Raw genomic sequence first — 19,914 nt, 5'->3', positions numbered from 1 at the left:
GAGAAGAACCACCACCACCACCACCACCACCAACGTGGCTGGGGCTGAGGGGCGGTCTGTTGGTCGTTTTTTGTGTTGGAACCAACCCGACTTTTTCTTGACTTTATTTTACGACGTGAGGACCCGGCATGACTTTCTGTTGGCTGCTGAACGCGAGAGATCGGGGGGGCCGAGGACACCCCGGTTGTTATCCAACGTTTCGATGTCCAACAACCAACATGGAACCAACAACGTACGAAGACGACCAACACCGCACTGAGCAGCGCCGCCGCCGTCGGTGGTCATCTCCCACACCCCCTCTCCGCTCAGCTTCGCCCGTTTTACCATTCGAACTGTACATCCTAGGGAAAAGAAGAGAGAGAGAGAAAGAGAGATAGGAAAAAGGGGCATCTTTCGAAGAAGGCGAATGGGGCGTACAGCCGCAAGAAAACTTGATATTTACTTTCATTTTTCAAGAGGGCAAACGGCAGGCATGTCCGCCTCTCACGGTACATATACATGCCTCTTGTTGCCGACATACTCAGGAGGAGGGGGGAAATGGTGTTGCTGGCTTTTGTTTTGGACTCTTTTTGATGCGTCTGTTTTATTTGCTTGGATACGCACTTCCGTTTTTGGCAGCACTCTTGGGACGGCATTTTTTGGAATTCTTCTTTTGCTTGCAGTCAACCTGCAAACCAACCACCAACCAACAGACATGGATCGATATGGTCACAGTCACGGTCACTTCACTTCACTTCTTCTTCTTCTTCTTCAACCTTTTCAAGATATACCCTTTCCCTTGGCGTTTATTTCTCCATCACCTTTTTATCAACAGGATAAAAAACAGAAGAAGGGCGCATTATTCCAACGGTTCTGGCTTTTTATATAGTGCTGCGATTTTTTGTTGAACATAGTTCTCTGGACATAGGTACTCCTCCTCCTTCCCCCGAGGACATCGAAATGAATCGATATTCAGTTGTTTACAACACTCGCACCTGCACTCAAAGCCTTGACAAACAAACACGTCATCAGAGTTTCCTCCATCCCCATGTGATGAAATTGCCGTCCCTTGACACTTCAAATCTTGGGGGAAGATGTCTCCCGTCGGGTGTTCGCCCCCAAAAAGTTGGTCCCGAGCCAAACGTGAAAAAGCCAGGGTACCCCCGTGGACCAGGGTCGCATTTCTGAGGGGGGGTGTGATTGTTCGCTTCCCAAAACACCGGGAATAATATTCAAGGGAAACATGGTAGATTACTGACGAACACTGGAATTGAGAGCTTCAACATTGGCCTGGCGTAGTAAACTTGGAATCTACAAAAAAGAAACATTGATAAAATCGATGAAGCAGGGTCTACGGATACGGACACTTCAATCGCCAGAGGGAACAATAAGCATTGTGTTGGGTAGGATTACGAGATTCGGGGCCAGATGCGGTTTTACGGCACGTAGACGGAGACATTTTTTTGTCGTGAGAGCGGAGTGGATTTCTTCTGCTTACTGCGGATACGTGTGTGGTGGAAGTAAGTCTCCGAGGACTGTTCGTCAAAAAAAATAAAAAAATTGAATGAGTCGAAATGATTCCAATGCGGCCTTGCTTCTTTCATCCGATGTGCCCAAAAAGGATCTTTTGTCAAATATCTCAACTCCGTATGGCGGGCGATACGACGGTTTGTTAGAGTGGTCCGTCCAGTGGGCGGAGGGCGGAGAACGAACGAACGAACGCAGTGGAAGGGTAGGGGGTAGGGGGGTGGTTTTGGTACCATGTTTCCTTTCCCAACGTCGACGACAGGAGAGGAAGACCAGAGGGCCCTGGCCTTTTCGGAGTCGCTCTCCGTTCAAGGGTAGGGACTGGGGGGACGATGCTGCATCCGCCAAGTGACCTGTGGCCGGGGGGTTCCCGGTGATGTCAAGATCAGTCGAGCGGAGTTTGGGGAGGAGAACAGAAGAGACAGGCGTGCTTTACCCGGCGAGCGAGCCAGGGCAGGGTTCAATCAGAAGACGGAGAGATCCCAAGCTTCAGGACCGCCAAGTGAACGGACTTAAAGGCCCTGGTCGACAACGAAAGACCACGGATATTGGGGTTACAATATACTGCCCGTGGTAAAACGTAATTCATCTCGTCCACGTGTAAATGAATGCAACTGCCTGTTTACCGCATCGCGCGCGATAGGTATTTCATACCAGGTACCTCAAGGCAGTTGGAGGTGCCAGTATATTTTTGAGGGTCTGGTAACAGTACCCAGGGTGTGGAGAAGGGTCCTCCTCTTCGTGCCGGTGCCATACCGAGACGGCGCGGAGCCAGGCCCGAAGGCCTTTTTTGATATTCTCTGCGGAGCTCTTGAATGATACCTTTCATGACTGATCGTCGGCATGTTGAGGCTCAAAACACGACTCGCAATAGTTTCGGCGGGTGGAAAAGAGGCTCCATAACGGGAAATGTCGTCGACTTCCCCGTTACCCGGGGTTGATGCAGCTGCCTGCCGTGGAACATTGAAAGAGCCGTGAGGTGGAAAGATGGTTTACCAAGTCTGCGGGTCGACGGGCGCAAAGATCGGCGCCATACAGAGAAACAAGGCGAAAATCGGGCTGGCAGATTGGGTGATGATGAGGGTCTTAGTCTCGTCCCATCATATTACATCCCAATTTCCCGCTCCATGGAAAAAGAGGTCGTGGCATCAATGCGAAAAGGAACTGACAGGTCTTCTTCAGTCTGCAACCCCCATTCTGGGACTAGTGAGCCAGAAGTTGAAGCTTTCAAGGGGGAGGCGAGAGACAAGGAGGTGAAGGGTGCATGGCCCAAAACAGGCCATGACGACTTGCATCTTCACATCGAGAAAAGCATGGGAGAGGGGCCGTATCGACTCAACCCAAGCCTCTTCTGTCGATACTAGTCCCAGCGGGCAATTGAAGACCCGCCTCCCGTCGCAACGACCTGAACCTGGCCTGTCTTTGGACCAGGACTGGAACCTGGAACCCGGGCTCGGGTCTCTCTAGGACTCTGGCAACGGGTAGCGATCGCCGCCGCAGAGCCCAGCTTCAGTTGAGGCAACAGAATTGCTGTCCCTGTACATTATTTGGCTCGGGCTTCTCCTCGCCAAAGAAACCCGAAAGACAGGGGTGTTCTTGATGAGCAACAAAGTTGAATTCGACATAGGCCAGAACATCGTTCTCGACCTCTGCTTCGCGGTAAGCGTTTAGCAATAAGCAGAGAATAATCCGAAAGATACGTACCTGACAACGAGGTATCGAAAGGTAACGAACTGCGGGCGTACAGCATGGTCATTGGTGCTCCCCGCCAGTACCGCACCCCTCCCCCCGCCCAACACAGCCGCGATGGAAATAGGACGGGTCCTAATTTCTAGCGTAGGGACATTCTAGCGTGTACTATGTAGGTAAGGTCGCAGTGTCCCCGATCAAGAACCCAAGGCAAGGCTGGTTCAACGTCCATCTTGCCCGGAGTCCTATTAGACAATGATTGGGTTCCAGGGTGATGGGGGTGTTGAGAAACAAGCCTCTGTTTAGGCATCGAGATAAGGTCGAATCAGAAATACGGAATATCGTCACTCTTCTCGTGGACTTGAGATGAAAAAGTTGCTTTTTTGGAAACTCAGGGCTTGGAACGGGCCGCTTGGGCTTAAAGGATGAAGCGGGCAAGGCGGGCAGCGTGGCGGGCAATGGCGGTGACGGCGGCAGAGGGCGTTTGTTGGAGGTTCGTCGTCTCGTCCAATAGCGATGGTGGTGTTGACGATGATGATGTCGACGGTGGTGTCGTTGTCGTCGTCTGTCGCTTGCGGTTTCAGGCTTCTCGTGCTGCGGACGCCGCGGTTGAGGGAATCCGCGGGAAGTCGTGCATGTTGGCCGAGGGTGAGTTGTCGCTGGCATCGCTGCGTCAAGGGCGTGTCATCCTCCCAATCCAAGACAGGCGCAGGCGCACTTGGGTGGTGTGTACGCTGTACGTAGCAAGGTGGTGTACACACACACACGCCCACTGAACGCCCACGATCATCAAGGAATGAGGAGATGCATTGCATTGCAGTGCAGCGCAGGGCAGCGGAGCACGCAGTCGAGAAGGCGGCGTGGGTGCCACCCGGTTGGTGTCCGTAAGGTAGGCGGGTATTGGAGGAGACGACCGAGAGAGAGTGTGAGTGAGTGATGAGAGACGGTTGAAGGAGTCGAGTTGACTGGACAGACCGGGCTGCCTGTAATTGCCCGCACCAATGTCGTCCCTGCCTTTACGGCCTGCCTGTCTGACAGCCCTCATCCGACAGACATGGGGAGGCAAGCACAAGATGCGGATGCCAGTGAAGAAAGTGCAGTGCAAGTGGAGGCAGAGGTGCAAGGTCGTGGTAGTGTATCCGTAAGAACACGAGTGGGTACAAGCCTGCAACGCACCTTGCCCACCAGCACCAAAGTACCTTTTCTTGCAGGATGCGGAGTTGGTTGAGAACCTATCGAAGCGTCCAAACAGAGACAGAGAGACACTGGGAAACATGACAACTCACTGATGCCATGCCATCCCTTCTCTTACCTGACTTAGTCTTCACTGCCACCTTCTCCAACACACAAACATCAGACCCCATGTTCATACGAGAGTACGACGCATGCTTGGTCTCTGGTCTTTACCCTTCGGTCCCGAGTCTTCGTCCGAAAGGCTGGGGCTGGGTCCTGCGTCCTGGGTTCTGGGTTCATGTCTTGGGTCATGGTTCTTCCATGTCGAGATTGGCTTGGGCTCAATCTCATTGTCGGAGTCTCTCCGCCCCCAAATTCAAGGGTGGAGCGAGCGGTTCAAGTCGCTACCCGAAACTCTCGCAGTGACCACTTCGACCTCAGTCTTTGGCGCCATTTCTGAGGGCTCACTTGTATCCGTAAGAGTACCTTGAACATCTCACTCAGTGAGCCCAGCTGAGGTACTCATGTGTTCTGCACCCCTACCACGACACCTCTCCCACATCTCCTCCACTCACTCCCTCTGACCCCCTCCGAGCCCTGCCCTACAAGGCACATGGCTTGCAGGGAACCCGTCTTTACTGGAAAGAGGCGGGCGGCAGAACTGAGAAATGGAGATAAGCGGCTTTTGTGGGATAACGAGAGGGGGGCGTGAGGGCGAAACCAGCCCACATTCCACAAGACGATGGGCAAAGACCAGAGGTGGACAGAAGAGGGGAATTTGCTGATGGAATCTGATGTAATCTCTCTCAAGTCACCCACATCCAGCGCCGCAAAATGCCGAACCGCACCGGGACCATCGCGGGTGTATGCGGTAAGCCACCCGCACATGCCCCGAATCTCGAATCTTGTACCCGTTCAGAGCAAACGGTAAGCTTCTGTCACGTTGTATGCAGTCAGACGAACACCCGATAGAGGAGGTTTAGACGAACTGCAGTCACCTCAGCTTCGATTAGCATACCGCGCGTGGCATGCCAAAAGAACCGAAAAAAAGAAAATTTTCTGGAAGAGCATTCTCCGACGTCGAACCCGACGTGTCGGGAATTGATGCTGCTAGCCGTGTAGTCACTTGCTCCTTTGAAGACTCGGCATGCCTCCCCTGACGACGGCTCTGGGGTTTGCTGGGTACAGACCCTGCCTCGATGGAATGAAGGCCTTGGCCTTGTTACACTGACCATTCAGCTGTCCGCGCAACTTCAACACTTGGAGAGGGTGGTTTAAGGGGGGGAAACGAGGTGGGGAGGTCTTCAACGGAGCGCAACTCCGTGTCTAGGGTAAGGAGCATCTTTGGGTAGATGCGCTGAACAGAACGTAGGTGCCTATTCGTACACCACGGATACGGACAGGTTCTCTGGGCCCAAAGATGAGGGCACGGATTCCCCGAATAGCATCCGATCAGCTTCGGAGTTCAAGTGCGAACGAACCCTCAAAGAGGAGCCCGCGGATGAGGACCGCCAGACTAGACTGTAGTCTAGAATATGGAGACGATAATGAATTGTGGCCCTGAAGACGTGATCCGGTGGCTGCGATTGCTGAAGCAGGTAATGACATGACCCTCTGCGAATAACGGTCGGGCATCTGAATCTCTGCAATGTCCCTCAGGCTCGCTCATAGGGGAGATTGCGGTCAATGGAGTGGCCTTGAGGTCCACTAAGAGGGACCTTGTGGATAGCGATCATAGATTCCCCAAGGTCCGTGGCGAGTAGACCCCAGCCCGGAGTTCTTTTGCATCTTTTCGGCCCCGTTGCGCCCGTCGGTGAATATCTGCGACGGCGACGCTGGGCCCTGTAAATGTCGGGCATGTCGGTGTTCTCGCCCGGCCTTCAATTTCCACGGCCAAGTTCTCGCTATTACAAGCGGCCCTTCTAGGAATCCCAAGGATGGACGAGATTGCGACACGCGCCTGTCGGGGAAATGATTTGATGCAACGGTCCTCTTTGTGTCCATGGACGAGGCTCAACGGCATGTCATGTTGAAATCTGCAGTCAGCCACCTGCGTACCCGGATCGTCTCGAGAAGCATGACGACTTCGTCCACGTGTGCTCCCCTGAATGAAGACCGCGCGGCCGCTGGCGGGAAAGGTTGTGGTTTGAGTAGTTTCAGGGGTGCACACAGACACTTTGTCGCGTGCGGCGGCTGAACGATGAAGCTTAGTTGCTTCAAGTGAAGTTGACCCGCGACTTGAAGTCGACGACATCCAGACGTAGACGTCCCAACGCTTTGAGGCTCCTCCGACCGTTCGTTCGTTGCCGATTTGGGGGCCAAGAGTTCGGCTTTGAACCTTTACGTAAGCGGTTGCGAATAATCTTCACGTGATGAAGAGATCGAGAGACGTCCCGGGTCCGAAGTCCAACCACCTGGTACCTCGGATTCCAGGATATAGGGTAGCATTGGTCTGGTATCCATCCCTTACTGTTTTAGGCAAATAATTCAGGGTAGTATTCTTACCGTTCGTGATGACCCACAGATGCTGGTAGTTGACAGGCCTCGGTCCAACTCGCTCTCCATTGGTTAGAATACTCAAAGGTGTCGTCGATGCTCTGGCTCTTATTGGGCATCATGCGAGCTGGAAGTTAATGTTCTTTCAACATCCACATGCACACCTGGGTTTGACCGTCAAATGCCCGTCGTGGATGAGTGACTGTAACTGTCATACTGACAGACTCTGCCCAGTACCTAGTGACTGTTTGTATCCAACGTGAACCTGGTTCTTCTCATGGCATCTGAAACATCAAATAGATGTGGTAGTGCACACCGTTGCCGTCATTTGGTTGACTTGTCTTCCGGAATCGCAGGTCTTCGAGATATTGAACTGGAGTTGCGCCTGAGCACTCTCGATTTCAAGCTAGTGTCCAAGCCTCTAGCAAGTACCCATAGATGAATGTGCCTCTGGTTTCGATCGTCGTCCCACTAAGCAGCCAAAGTTCTGCCCGCCCCAAATTCGATATTCATGTCGGATCGTCTGGAGAGGATCGGTACCGGCTGGGCGTCCGACGGGATAATTTTAGCGGACTTAGTGTATAATCATCCCGTCGGAGCAACCACTCATTACCTTGGATCAAAGCCTCCTTGGGGAAAAAGTCGTTCGTCGTTTCTGGAAGGCGCTTGGGCGCTGCGGTGAGGTTGACGACATGAGCGGTCTGAGATGGGCATCTAGGCAGCAGAATTAATCCAGGCCCACCCGACGAACTTGAGCGTAACAAGTGAACAAGGTTGGTGGCGTGGAATACTGCCGTGCCGGCCGGGAACACCCTCCAGTACGGAGTTCACCCGCACCTCCATCCACTGCCCTATCCCGATCCCAGTCGGTAGCAGCCCCAGGACATCGCCCTGCCGCAGTTGGCAGGTAGGCAGGCAATCGGTTCGTCTTTGTCTGCGGTGCCTCAGAAGGCAGGGGACGCTGCTAATGTCACTTGGAAGGATCATGAAGCAGTCCCAGTCCGCGGCTAGTGAGGGCCTTAAAGCAAAGGCCAACGCTGAGGCGCCGTTTGAATGCTCATATGGAAGCTCTGGAAAAGACTGCGCCGCTGACCAGCAGCTGCATCGAACCCACAGACTTCTCTTATTTGCGGGCGGGCGTACAAGTGAGCGATGGAGGCGTGGTCCTTAGCAAGCCGATATCCCGGGAGGATTACAGACTCATGCGTGATATCTGTGCCTCCAAGCCGAGTAAGGGAGGAATCGGAGGGCAAAATCGATGACGATTGGGACGAAAAGCTCGAGTTGGAAATCTGTTAACTCCGTACGAAGACCCAAAAAGAGACATACCAGGCCGAATACATGCCAGGGTATCCAATGGTTTGTTCGTCTGTATCAAGCTTGGTCGAGGCCACTCGTTCGGTGCAATGACGGTCATAGCTTCGAAGTACCAGGTCTTCGGACCCAACTCCCGGAATCGACAACTCTGTGGAGTCTTGGGGGTAACATCCCCCGCTTCCGCTCGAAGGATGAGGCTTGACAGCCTGGGAACCCTTTGATCGGTCAACGTAGTGGCTGTTTGGGGTAACGCTCATGGCAAGTCGGGGTTTGAACCACTTTTCTCGTCAGGTTGTCAAGGCCTGTAGTCGCCGACCTGCCCCATTTCAAGTCCCCGGACTGACAATCGAGCCGGAAAGACGCGATGCTTAGATCCGCAGGGCAAAACCAGACGACGGTGCAGTTTCTGTATTTGATTGCGAATTGTGGTGTTTTTGGTGTTGAGGACGCCCGCTGCCTGGATGGTCCCTGCTCGAAGGGGTTGATCATCGGATCTCGCATTCAAAATCTCGGATGCTCATAGATTTCTCGTCTTATTGCCCGCTGGCGAGAACAACTCGCCACGAATGCGAACTAGGGTGAGTCGTCAGCGAAGTGTGGAACAAATGATCCACGCTTGGCTGTATCAAGGCGAGAAACGTTAGCAGGGCTACAGTGTGACGTTTGCTGTTGCAAAGACGGGAAGTTGTGTTGTATCCGTACCTTCCCTAGATTTCAGAGAGAGTAAATCTTCTCGTCTTCTCCTCTTGCGTATGTACTCGTAACAAACTCTCCTCCCTAGCTTATTGCACCCCTTCTCTTTGTGGCCATAGCTCCTTAGACTGCCAGTCTCCTGTCTCCTGTCTCTTGCGCATGGCGCTATGCAGGTGTGGCCAGGTTCGAGTCGAGGAAAGTGAACTCGTCTCTGTCCTCCGTATCGTTACCCCCCATGTAAAGTCGTTGAAGACCTTACCCATCCTAGCTTGACAGGGAAAGCCGGCTACGGCCATGTTGGATTAGAGATGCGTGGGCGCTTCGTGGCGACCTTGAGCCGGCTTCATCGCGGGCCTGCAGGGGCACCACGCAAGCAATTAAAAGCCGTACGGCGTGTCGGAGGTCCAGATGGCTTGCGACCCGATGTGAAGCCAGTTTTTGACATCGGGAGGTGGTTTGCGAAGTGAAGATCCAGGATAGCTTAGATATCTGACCAAGAGGAGGGAGGGAGCGTGCGTGCGTGCTTCTCAGAGCGAGGAGGTTGAGAATTGGAGAGGGTGTGATTGTAGAAAGACATTTCGACATGGAGGGTGTCGACGCAGTGGGATACATGGGGGTCTCAGGTATACTGTGTCACTACACAGTTCAGAAAGCCGCTTTGCACATGACAGCTTGTGGCGCTAGAACTTGCGCCTGTCGCTTCTTTTGCTTCCAGTGCTAGCGCCAATCGCCAGCTGCGGGTGGATTAAGCGCGACACTGCGATAGGCTGGTCTCCCAACTCCCAAATTCGAGGTTTTGACAGCACCTAAGCGCAGCGCTTAGCCAGCAGCCATCACGATAAAGTAAACACAGCCAACGACGCCTCACAACGAGTTGGCGGCGACGACAACAACAGCAGCGCAACAGCAGTTGTGACCGAGAAACACGAATACGGCATACGGCTGTTTGTTACCATTGGACCTGACAAACAACGTCGCCAACAATTCTGCAATGAGGCGGGCCTCAAATCCTCTCGCTTGAGACTGCTGCAGGTAAACGCCGAGCAGCCATGGCCATGACGATGAACGCGCCCTCGAGGTGGACCGGCAAGAGGCGGAAGGTATTCAAGTCTGTCTTTGACACGGAAATCTCGCAACCCACCCCGTACTCAACACCTTCCAAGAGGTTCACAGCACAAGGCGACTCGTTCGGAGGTCCACAGTCTCCATCACAGCCACCACAACTTCAGTCGCCTTCGCGCCCGCAATTCCCCGGTAGTAGCAAGCCGTTGGATCTCCAGAGCTCACCTACGTCAACGCGTTCCGCCGCTCCCGCTGCGTCTCAGTCCAGCGATCAAGTTCGCTGGGATAGAGCATGGCATGTTGTGACGACGCGTATCCAACTACCTCCTTCTGTCGCCGCGGAAGACTCTTTCGGCACCCTGGCAACCGAATCACAGGACCACGATGCGGAGTTCTACGATTCTCTGAGCCTCGTACTGCATCCCGAGAGGCACCTCCAACAGGCCACCCACACCGAAGACATTCTATCCTGGCACACCCAGCAGGTTCGCCACCACTTTGCCCACCACGTTCTGCCCCTGCTCTCTGCATGCAATAGCTACAATGACCAGGGCCAGGTGCTCCTAGGGAGCATCCATACTCTGGAAGCAGCCCACCGCCAGTACCTCTACGGGCTGTCACTCATCGTGCGGGGCCTCGACAGCAAGAATGCAGACATCGCATTCGACAAGTTTCGGCGTGACTTGCACGCAGTTATCGGCAACTCCATGTCGCAGGCGCTTACAGAATCTCTTCGGGCTGTTCTGGGCCGCTTAATGAGAGTGGTCCTGGGCATGCAGGCTCGGTCCTCCTCTAGGCGATCTTGGGAGACAGGCCTGCAAGGGGAAGGCCAGGCAGCAACAGCGGCAGCGGCAGCGCGGCAGGAGCTCCTGCAGATGGCAGAGGCGCTACACAAGGTTGGCCTCGCCGGAGAGAAGTTCCAAGTCCTATTCGCCGAGCTCATGGACGCCATGATGGATGAGTATGTCAAGACATCCTTCGCTGGGGTCTGGACGCAGTCACAAACAGACAGCGGGAGAGATGCGCCGCGGGCTTCGCTGTCGTCCCGCGCGGCGAAGCTCGGCATCCCTTCACGCTGCATCGCCGCACTCAGTGATTGGATAGAGAATCACTACTCGCGTTTGGCCGTCGAGGTGTTTTCACGCCTGGGGAGCGTGGAGATCGCCTGGGGCGATGTCGAAAAGTGGAAGGAGATTGCAACCGGGAGATTGGCAGTCATGCGCATCCATGAGCTTTTCGACATAGTGTTGCAATGGCCTGCGAGCAGAGGAGCTTTGGACGACCTGCGGATGGCCATCACAACTCCGCAAAGGAGGTTGCAACTAACGGACACATTTTCGGCGGCGTTGCAGAAACGTCTGCTGCATCCCGGACGGTCAACGTTGGATATACTTCGAGTGTACATTTCAATGATCCGGACGTTCCATGCTCTGGATCATTCTAAGGTGCTGTTGGATCGAGTGGTCCATTCCCTGCAGCTGTACCTCTGCCAGAGAGATGATGCTATTTCCATCGTCGTCACTGGCCTGCTGTCCAATCCGGATGACATCAACACCGAGGCCGGCAAGACCAAGCTTGTCGAGCTGGCTGTCCTCCTGATCGATCCCTCTCAACAGCGGCGTCCGGCAACGGATGACGAGGAGCTGGACTGGGACGACATGGAGTGGATCCCCGATCCGGTCGACGCTGGAGTCAACTACAAGCGTCCGAAATCCGAAGATGTCATTGGTACGCTCATCAACGCCCTGGGCTCGCAGGACATCTTCATCAAGGAGTTCCAGAGCATCGTCGCAGACAGGCTGTTGTCGACCCAGGAGGAATTCCCTCAGGAGATCAGGGTCCTCAACCTGCTCAAGAAACGATTCGGCGAGAACGCGTTACAAAACTGCGATGTCATGATCAAGGATATTCAAGACTCGCGCAGAGTCGACGCTGCCATCTCCAAGACCATCAGGACGGGCCACATCGGCGGACCTCCTCGCAGGTCCAAAGATCTCCCCTCCTACCACACAAAGATTCTGTCCAGACTTTTCTGGCCCAGCCTCGACAGAGAGCACTTCATCCTCCCACGGCCGGTCGTCGAGATCCAAGGCCGCTACGACGAAGAATTCGAGCACCTCAAGTCTTCCCGCAAGCTCACGTGGCTCAACAACCTCGGTATTGCCACGGTCAACCTGGAGCTGGAAGACCGCACCGTCGAAAAGGAATGCAAGACGTACGAAGCCGTCGTCATCTACGCATTCCAAGAAGACGAGTCCCACCCAGAAGGCGCTCCCGTCAGACGCACCGTCGAGCAGCTCGAGGAGATGCTCCAGATGGACGACGACCTCATCCGCTCCGCGATCCACTTCTGGGTCTCCCAGAGCGTCCTCCGCGAGGCCGAGCCGGGCGTCTTCGTCGTCCTCGAGAAGCTGGAAGACACGGCCGCGGCGGCCGCCGGACCCTCGGAGGCCGTCCCTCCCCCTCCGCCTCCGGCCCCCACGCCGAAGAAGCCCGCCGCGGTCGACAACAAGGAGAAGGAGAAGCGCCAGGTCTACTGGCAGTTCATCGTCGGCATGCTGACCAACTCGAGCCCGGCCATGCCGCTTTTCCAGATCGCCATGATGATGAAGATGCTCATCGCGGACGGCTTCCCGTGGAGCAACGAGGAGCTGCAGGAGTTTCTGGCCGAGAAGATCGCCGAGGACGAGTTGGAGCTGGTGGGAGGCAAGTATAAACTAGTCAAGAAATGATTCGATGCCGCGTGTTTCTTGGCGGATCTTTCGCATAGCGGAGGGTAGATACCAATCAAAAAGAAGAGTTCACGTAAACGAATGATCGATCACTCGGCAGATGACCTGAACTTGCTGAGAGGCGTGATTTGATGCGTCAGGCTGGGTCACGTCACGAGATGCATGTAGACCGACAAATTCCTTTTCGCCAACAACAAGGGGGGATATCAATTGTTAAAAAAGTCGGCCCTAAAAAGCAAGAAGCATCTAAATCCAGAAACATGCCGCAAGACGATATCTGGAGAAATCATCCGTCCCGCCTAGGGGCACATGTCGTCGCTGCCGTATGCAAGCCTGATGATATGTTCGCCTTCAGCAAACCCCAGATGCTCCTTCTCCGCTCTCTCGCTCCTTTTTCTTTGACAAAACTGCGCCGCCTTTCACAATCTCCCGTGCCGCGCCTTGAAAATTGCCACCTTGTCGTCGTAAAACAGAATTTCGCGGAGCCGGAGGCGTGGTCGCGAGGGGCCATGGTCTGCGTCACGCAGAGATTCATCGTCCGAGTCCTGCGCGGCAGATGCCTCCGACTGCGTGTCATCCGCGTCTACTGCACTTGCTGGGGTATCATCATCATCATCGTCCTCCTCTTCAGAGGTCTCCTCATCTTCCTGGCTCGCTGTTTCTTCATCTGTACCGACGTTGTCATCTTCGTCATCTTCGTCATCGACTCCTGAATCGTGCGCCAAGATGGTATGGTCAACTGTGACGCTGGCAATCGAGATGTTGCTCTCTTCCGCCGGTTTGCTCTCTAGAATCTCGAAGCATTTTGTGGCAATGCCCACATAGCAAAGCTGTATCTCGGGACGCAAGGTTATGATGTCCACCATTTGTAACGCCAACTCTCGCGGCTCAAATGTGCCAACAATGTGTTCCGCAACGTGTTGCAGGTTGAGCGAGCGCAGATGCGGGATATTGGGTAGACGTTGAAGGAATGTGTGCTGTAGCCAATGTTAGCATTGATTCACGACGACGAAGCCTGGTGGTCAGAATCTGCTTACCCAGTCTCTGTAGTGAAGGGAGATGGCGAGCTCTCTCAGACTTGACATGCGACCGCTCGTTATGTACAGCAGCATGTCCGTGGTTAGCAACCAATTGCGCCAACGAGCGCTATCAGTTGCTGCATTGCCATGCTGACGGTCTGTGCTGTCCAGAAGCACCTTTTGCAGGCTCGATCGATGCTTCTTGATCACCCCCTTGAAGACTTGCTCAATAAGGACTGGCTGGGAACCCAGTCGGCGACGATCTTGTAAAAAGAGCACCTCTAAGCTATTAGGCGCAAGGGTGTCCCTAAGAAAGCTGATGAGAGCGTTCGAGACCGTGTTGGTATGGATGCTCTTTAGGCAAAGATGGTACTCCATTGGCTGCTTGTGTGAGGCGGTTGAATGAGATCCAGGTCTTGAAGTCGGGGTTGGTGCAAATTGCCGCCTCAGACCCTTCCAAAGATGCTCGCTTTGATAGCAATCCAGAATGGTAATGTTCGTTAAGACTGTCCAGTCAAACGCTTGAATGCAGACCTGGATTGAGAGATTCACTCGCTCTAGTTCAAGAGTGCGCAACTTCAGTTTGCCATCCAGCCTCTTCCGAGGGGAGGTGCATGTTGGCTCCGCGGTCTTGTCAGTGGCAGCTGAGTGCTGTTGCTCGAATCGAGGCTCTGTAGCCGAGGGTTCGTGGCTTTGCTCCACGCCTGTCGCTGCGGTTTCTGTAGAGTTGTCCATAGGCTGGTGCTCCGAACCAACCTCAGTCGCGTCGTCTGCAGGACCCTCCTGATCGTGATCCGCCTCGGTATGCTCGATGGGTTCCGAAGCAGATAACGTCTCCGTGTCGTCAACATCCGCAACTGAGTGATCGATCGGTTGCATCGTAGGGGCAGAAGACAGCGGCGTTTTCTCCCTAGATCTCGAGCTTGCCTTTCTTCGGATATCATAAATCCGACCTACCAACACTCCCAAGACACCGCCCAGTCGTCTGTCTCCTATAGAACTCTCGCCGGGCCAACGGGCATCCCTGTCAATCTGGTACAAGCCAGGTCCGTCCCAGGGCTGAACGAAGTCCTTGTGAACGGCTTTCGGCGAGATTCCAACGCGCAGTTCCTGGAGACGGTCTTTCGATCTTTCGATCACGATTGCCATCTCGTCTAAGTAGGCGAGCTCGTCGATATCCAAGACCGTGAGACTCTTGAGTGGGGGCAGAACGCAGAAGGTAGGAAACTCAACCCGGGTCTCGGCGTACGGCAACGCCGGCCGCGCCGCAGGATGAGCTGCGCCGGAGGGGATCAAGTAGCCGATGGCGGTCATGTTACTACCGCCGGAGACTGCCGGGTGCTGCGGAGGTGGGCTCGAAGACGATGACGAAGTTGTGCCCTCGTAGTTGTCATGCCACCTGACCCAGACCTTTTCCAGCTTCGACTCTCCGTCTGGGCTGTGTTCCGGAACAGACGCTAGTGCCATAAAAATGTCAGACAGAACCCCAGTAGGCATATCCCATACGAAAGTTTCCAAGTTGATCATCTTCTCGACGGCCAGAGCCACAAGGGTGCCCAACATCTTGCCGCTTTCCTTTGAGATCATGTATTCTGCCACCCAATCGGTAGGGCCGTTACCCAGCGAAAACTTTCTAGTGTACTTGGCATAATCGTTCTTCGGCCTCCGCTTGAACGGGAGGGGGTTCGCCATGTTATACGTGGGATGGAGCATCTTGCGCGTTCGATGGGCGAAGGAGCTGCCGAGGCAAATCGTGGAGAGGCCATAAGTCAGGGCATCGACGCTTTTACTGTCGGACGTGTTCATCTGGGTGGCGTCAGGCCATACGATATCGAATCTGGAGTAGATATGCGGGATCGCGAGGTTGTGAAGGTTCGAGTTCGTCAGGGCGAGGGAGGTAAGGTCATTCGTGTGAGTAATCTGGAAGCGCAACAGTCAGCGAAGAATGAACAGAAGGGACCCGGGAACGGCCGGCCGGACTTGCCTCCTTAATTATCAACCGCAAGATGTCCACCGGTAGCTCGAGAAGAGTGAGCTGCTTGCCTGACGACTTGGTGGATGCGACAGCGTCCCATTCCTTGTCCTTGCCCTTCATGAGCTTGCGCATGACGGCGGACGGGTCGCCTCCGGCATCTGTATCATCCCCATCGACCACAGTCGCATGGTTTCCATACATGCCGTCGTAGATTGGCACAACGTGAGGGTTCGGATGCGACTGGGCGAATTGATGGGTGGTGGGGTCGGTTGTTTGCAGGGCTGGAGCCATGGTGACGTGAGGGCTCAGCGCATGCTGTTGTAGAGTTGCGATGTCGGTCAATCGGAGAGGTGACCTCTCTTTTGCTCGCTTCGACTGGCCAGAGATTTGGAAATGGGAGTCGGGTAGGTAAGGTAGATCGATGAAAGTTTGAAGTATAGGAAGTCGGGGTCGTAAATGGGAAATCGGGAGGAGCAGGCGCGTTTGTAATTTTGAGGTTGGCGCTAGATGGAAGAGCGCGCGGTAGAAGCAATCCAACACAGGACCACTCTGAAAGAAGACTGGGGTGCTGTCCTTTGTTGATGAAGTCAAAATAGATCAGGTGAAAACGCAGGTAGACCAAAGCCAATCATGTCATATTCTGACCAGGGACAGGCATGAGGTAGATGTGGTGATGATGTTGCGGCTCTTCGGTGAGGAGGAAGCGGCGGTGATGGTGTGGTTTCGCTGGTTGGTCGACGTCGTCGATGGCCGGCAAGTTCCTAGGTCTTCTCCAAGCTGGATCTGAGATGACGAGGGCCTGCTTGGTCGCTCTTTCCCCAGATGTTGCAGTACGTACCTCCTCTAGCTGACCGCACCTCCAACGGGACCGAAAAATGGTTGAGGGATATCAAGAAAGAGAGAGGAAAGGACAAGAAAACACCTCCAACTTTCAGGTGAGGAGGTACTTGTCGAATGGTGAGGCAAGGCGAGGAGGCAGTGGCCAAACAAGTTCACCCGCGGCCAACCAAGGTACGGACAGGTAAGGTACTTAGCAGGCAGGTGCAGGTTGGCTGGGTGGTCAGGTACCTAAGTGCTTCGTAGTGCGACGGGACTGCGGCTGCGGTAGGGGCATTCGCCTGGATCCACAATTGGTCAGGTCCCGCTGTGAGTGAGGTGTGGCTCGCAGTTCCAGATTTCGCTTGGGGTCGACAGGACAGGTACGGTACCCCGGAATTCGATTCAACCAGTGGTGTTTGGCGCTGGGAAGGCCACCTGACGAAGTACCGTGTTTGGTGGTGGAGAAGCTCCAGCTCCCGTTTGAGAGGTCCGTCTTTTTTCGCCGGTTTGCTTCATAAAGACAGGCCTGCCACGCGTTGCTGCGAGTGAGGTAGATTAAATGTCGTGTATCCGTTCAAAAAACCCGAGAAGTTGTGGATGAGTGAGGAATACACACGTCCAGGTATCGGAATAACCAGCCTTGAAGGCTTCACTCCTTTACCGATTGGAGTACTGCATACCATAGTATTCGTACTTTAATAAGGATACCTACCCCTCCAGGTTCACTGCTGGTGAAGTATGATGGACCACATCCCGTCTGCGACCTGCACCAACAACACCCCAGAAGACCCCTTCCCAACATGCTTGTCTCGATCAAGGTTAAACAAAGACATTTCAAAGTACAGCATCGCGCCTTACGCCTTACTTTGGCGGCCATCTCAGCTCGACAAACTCAGCTCGCTCAGCTAGCTCACCTCCACCTACGAGGTGCCTTGGCTCAACTCTTTCAGCTTCCCGCATCTCTCCACGATCCGCCTTGATATCCAAGTGTCCGAGTTCTCCATCGCGGAAGCCCGGCCGTTGCGCAACTCCTGCCTTAGCTCCGATACCGACAAGGACGATTAAGCTTTTTGCATGATCTGCGTGCCATCGATCTTCAATTGACACCGGGGGCCGTCACCTGTCTGAGCTTTCAGGAGCTCTCTCCGCGGCGCTCAAAAGCCCCGGTGGCCATGGAGAGTCAGGGCGCCTGCATTTGGCTTCTCCTGGTCCCTGTTGACCTCAGCAATTGAAACCGCTTATCCGGGAAGGTTATCGCCGACGCCCAAGTGCGATGATTTGGAGATTGTCCAGCAGAGGATTCGGCGGACATGGTGCGTGAGGGAAGCACAACCGCCCAGGAGAGACAGGCGACAGACTTGAGGGCGAGCGAGGGAAAGAAATAACAAGCGAGGAGAACCGGAATCCCGACGTCTTTGCAACTATTTCCGGCTTACACAGTCAGGTTCTGGTCAGCAGGTCCGTCGCCTCGGATCGGCTCAACTAAGGCATTGTGTACCAAAGGTCACGACCCCACGAAAAGGGCCGCAACGGTGACGTTTTCTGCCCATGGAGGGGTCATGCCTAACGACTGACTGTCTTGGCTGGTTCGCAACGTGTATTACGTTGCAGCGCAGCACTTTCCGTCCCGTCTGAAGAAATTATAAAAGTGGTTGACGGCATACTTTTTGCCTGCCTAACAGGCATCCGTATGATGCCGGGAGGAACGCTTCAATTTGGCGCATCTCGTCTTCTGGCCGTTGCTGATGAGCCGGGCATCGCGAGGCCACGGTCACCTTTTCCAAATGCCACCTGTTCACGATCAAGGCAGCATATGACTGATTCCCCTAAGTTCTGTCCACGTTGCAGGCAACTTGGTCGGTGTGATTCGCCATTCGCCAACTCGGAAAACACCGTGTCTCGCCCATACCCAAATCCATATGTGTTGTTATCGTTGATGCCCGCCTGAGGTGCCGTAAGGTACGACGGCTACATAACACTTGCCCTCCCCGCCATCTGGAAGGTACGGTACCTCTTTTCCAGACCACCGGACCCCTCTCCTCCACACCACACCAACCACCACAACCACGCTACACCCGACATTTCTCACGCAGCACCTGCGCGCATACTCGCCCGGAAAAACCACTATTTATAATGCGCCCTTACCGCCTTGACTCTACCGTCTGACTGCAAACACCAAACTTCACATCATCTCATCACGACCCCAACGGAGCGCTCGTGTGCTGCTTCCAACACAGACTTGATCGCCCCCTGCGCCCCGCAGTACTTCCATCAGTGTATCGTCGTCACTGCCCAGCGGAGTCTGTTCCTCCGACTAAAGAAAGTCCCCCGTCCCTTACCTCGAAAGTATCCATCTACACCCATTATCCACGAAAAAACCGAGCGTTCAACCCAACCGCACCGAACGAGATAGAGCGCGATCCCGAACCTACGACGATAGTGCACCACACGAGCCGAGAACAAGACGCAATCATGGCGGACTTCGTCGTCAGACTCTGGGAGTCCATCTTCACCCCCGGCACGACCCCCACCCTCCTGCTCGCTACCAACGCCAGCTTCGCCGCCCTCGAATCCCTCCTCGTCATCCTGTTCGCGGCCACCCGGAACATGCATTTCGCGGCACTCTTCACCATAGCAGGCGGCCTGTGGTATAGCATCAACTGGTTCGTCCGAGAGCTGGCCAAACACGCAGCGGAGGAGGAGGAAAAGAAGCGCGCCGCCGAGTCGTCCACGGAGGTCGCGCCCCCTAGGACGACGGACGATAGCGACACCGAAGTCGAGGGGGCGGCGGGCGGTCGTAAGAAGAGGGCTGTCAAGCCCGTCAGTGGGAGCAGCCAGGTCGAGACGGAGGAGCAGAGGCAGGAGGCGGACTTGAGGCATCGGGTGGCGGCCGCCGAGTCTGCTTCCGAGAGCAAGAACGAAGAGTCGAGCGTCAGCACCGAGGACGAGTGGGAGAAGGTCTCCGAGGCGGAGAACGAGAAAGAGAAGTAGGAACCTCGGCAGCGACCAGGAAAACTGGACCGAGGCTTCAGCCGGGCGGATGTCACGCTGAGCCAGACGGCATTACGACGCACTTAATCCCGTCCTGCGATCCGATGCGATATCATGACGATCGAGAGGGAAACACGCATCGGCGCGGCGAGACATTTAAGATACCCTTGGGCAGCGTCGCCATGATGATGAGTTATTACGATGACGGACTTGAGCGGAACGAAGCAAAACAGACTTGTACATATGGACTTGACGGCATACTCTTCCTTTCAGAGTAGCTTAGTACAAACAATATTGCTGACACAAGACTACTGCCGCAGCAGGGAACGGTGACGAGAGAAGTTTTGGCGTTGAAGATGCGCGCCTACGGCAAGCAGGAGTACGTGCGACCAAATATGAGAAACTACCTAAACCCAACTCCCAACGGTCGAAACCACAAGAT

General features: G+C 54.6%; 3 protein-coding genes across 3 annotated transcripts; 2 read left to right on the top strand and 1 right to left on the bottom strand.

Annotated features, from left to right (window-relative positions):
• Positions 1–9,923: 9,923 nt before the first annotated feature.
• On the top strand, positions 9,924–12,668 carry CkaCkLH20_03247 (anaphase-promoting complex subunit; the record flags this gene model as incomplete). Its single annotated transcript, XM_038885966.1, has 1 exon — positions 9,924–12,668. One exon carries the CDS (start codon positions 9,924–9,926, stop codon positions 12,666–12,668), a length of 2,745 nt encoding a protein of 914 aa, XP_038748475.1.
• Positions 12,669–13,087: 419 nt separating this feature from the next.
• On the bottom strand, positions 13,088–15,953 carry CkaCkLH20_03246 (F-box domain-containing protein; the record flags this gene model as incomplete). The annotated part of the gene is made up of 4 exons (XM_038885965.1): positions 13,088–13,645; positions 13,706–14,597; positions 14,649–15,607; positions 15,702–15,953. 4 exons carry the CDS (start codon positions 15,951–15,953, stop codon positions 13,088–13,090), a joined length of 2,661 nt encoding a protein of 886 aa, XP_038748474.1.
• A 3,000-nt stretch (positions 15,954–18,953) lies between these two features.
• CkaCkLH20_03245 (uncharacterized protein) lies at positions 18,954–19,472 on the top strand (the record flags this gene model as incomplete). The annotated part of the gene is made up of 1 exon (XM_038885964.1): positions 18,954–19,472. The coding sequence occupies one exon, from the start codon at positions 18,954–18,956 to the stop codon at positions 19,470–19,472; it is 519 nt and encodes a 172-aa protein (XP_038748473.1).
• Positions 19,473–19,914: the final 442 nt, after the last annotated feature.

This window comes from Colletotrichum karsti (assembly GCF_011947395.1).
Source record: "Colletotrichum karsti strain CkLH20 chromosome Unknown Scaffold8, whole genome shotgun sequence".
Lineage (NCBI taxonomy): Eukaryota > Fungi > Ascomycota > Sordariomycetes > Glomerellales > Glomerellaceae > Colletotrichum > Colletotrichum karsti.
This window is presented reverse-complemented; position numbering and strand designations above follow the sequence as displayed.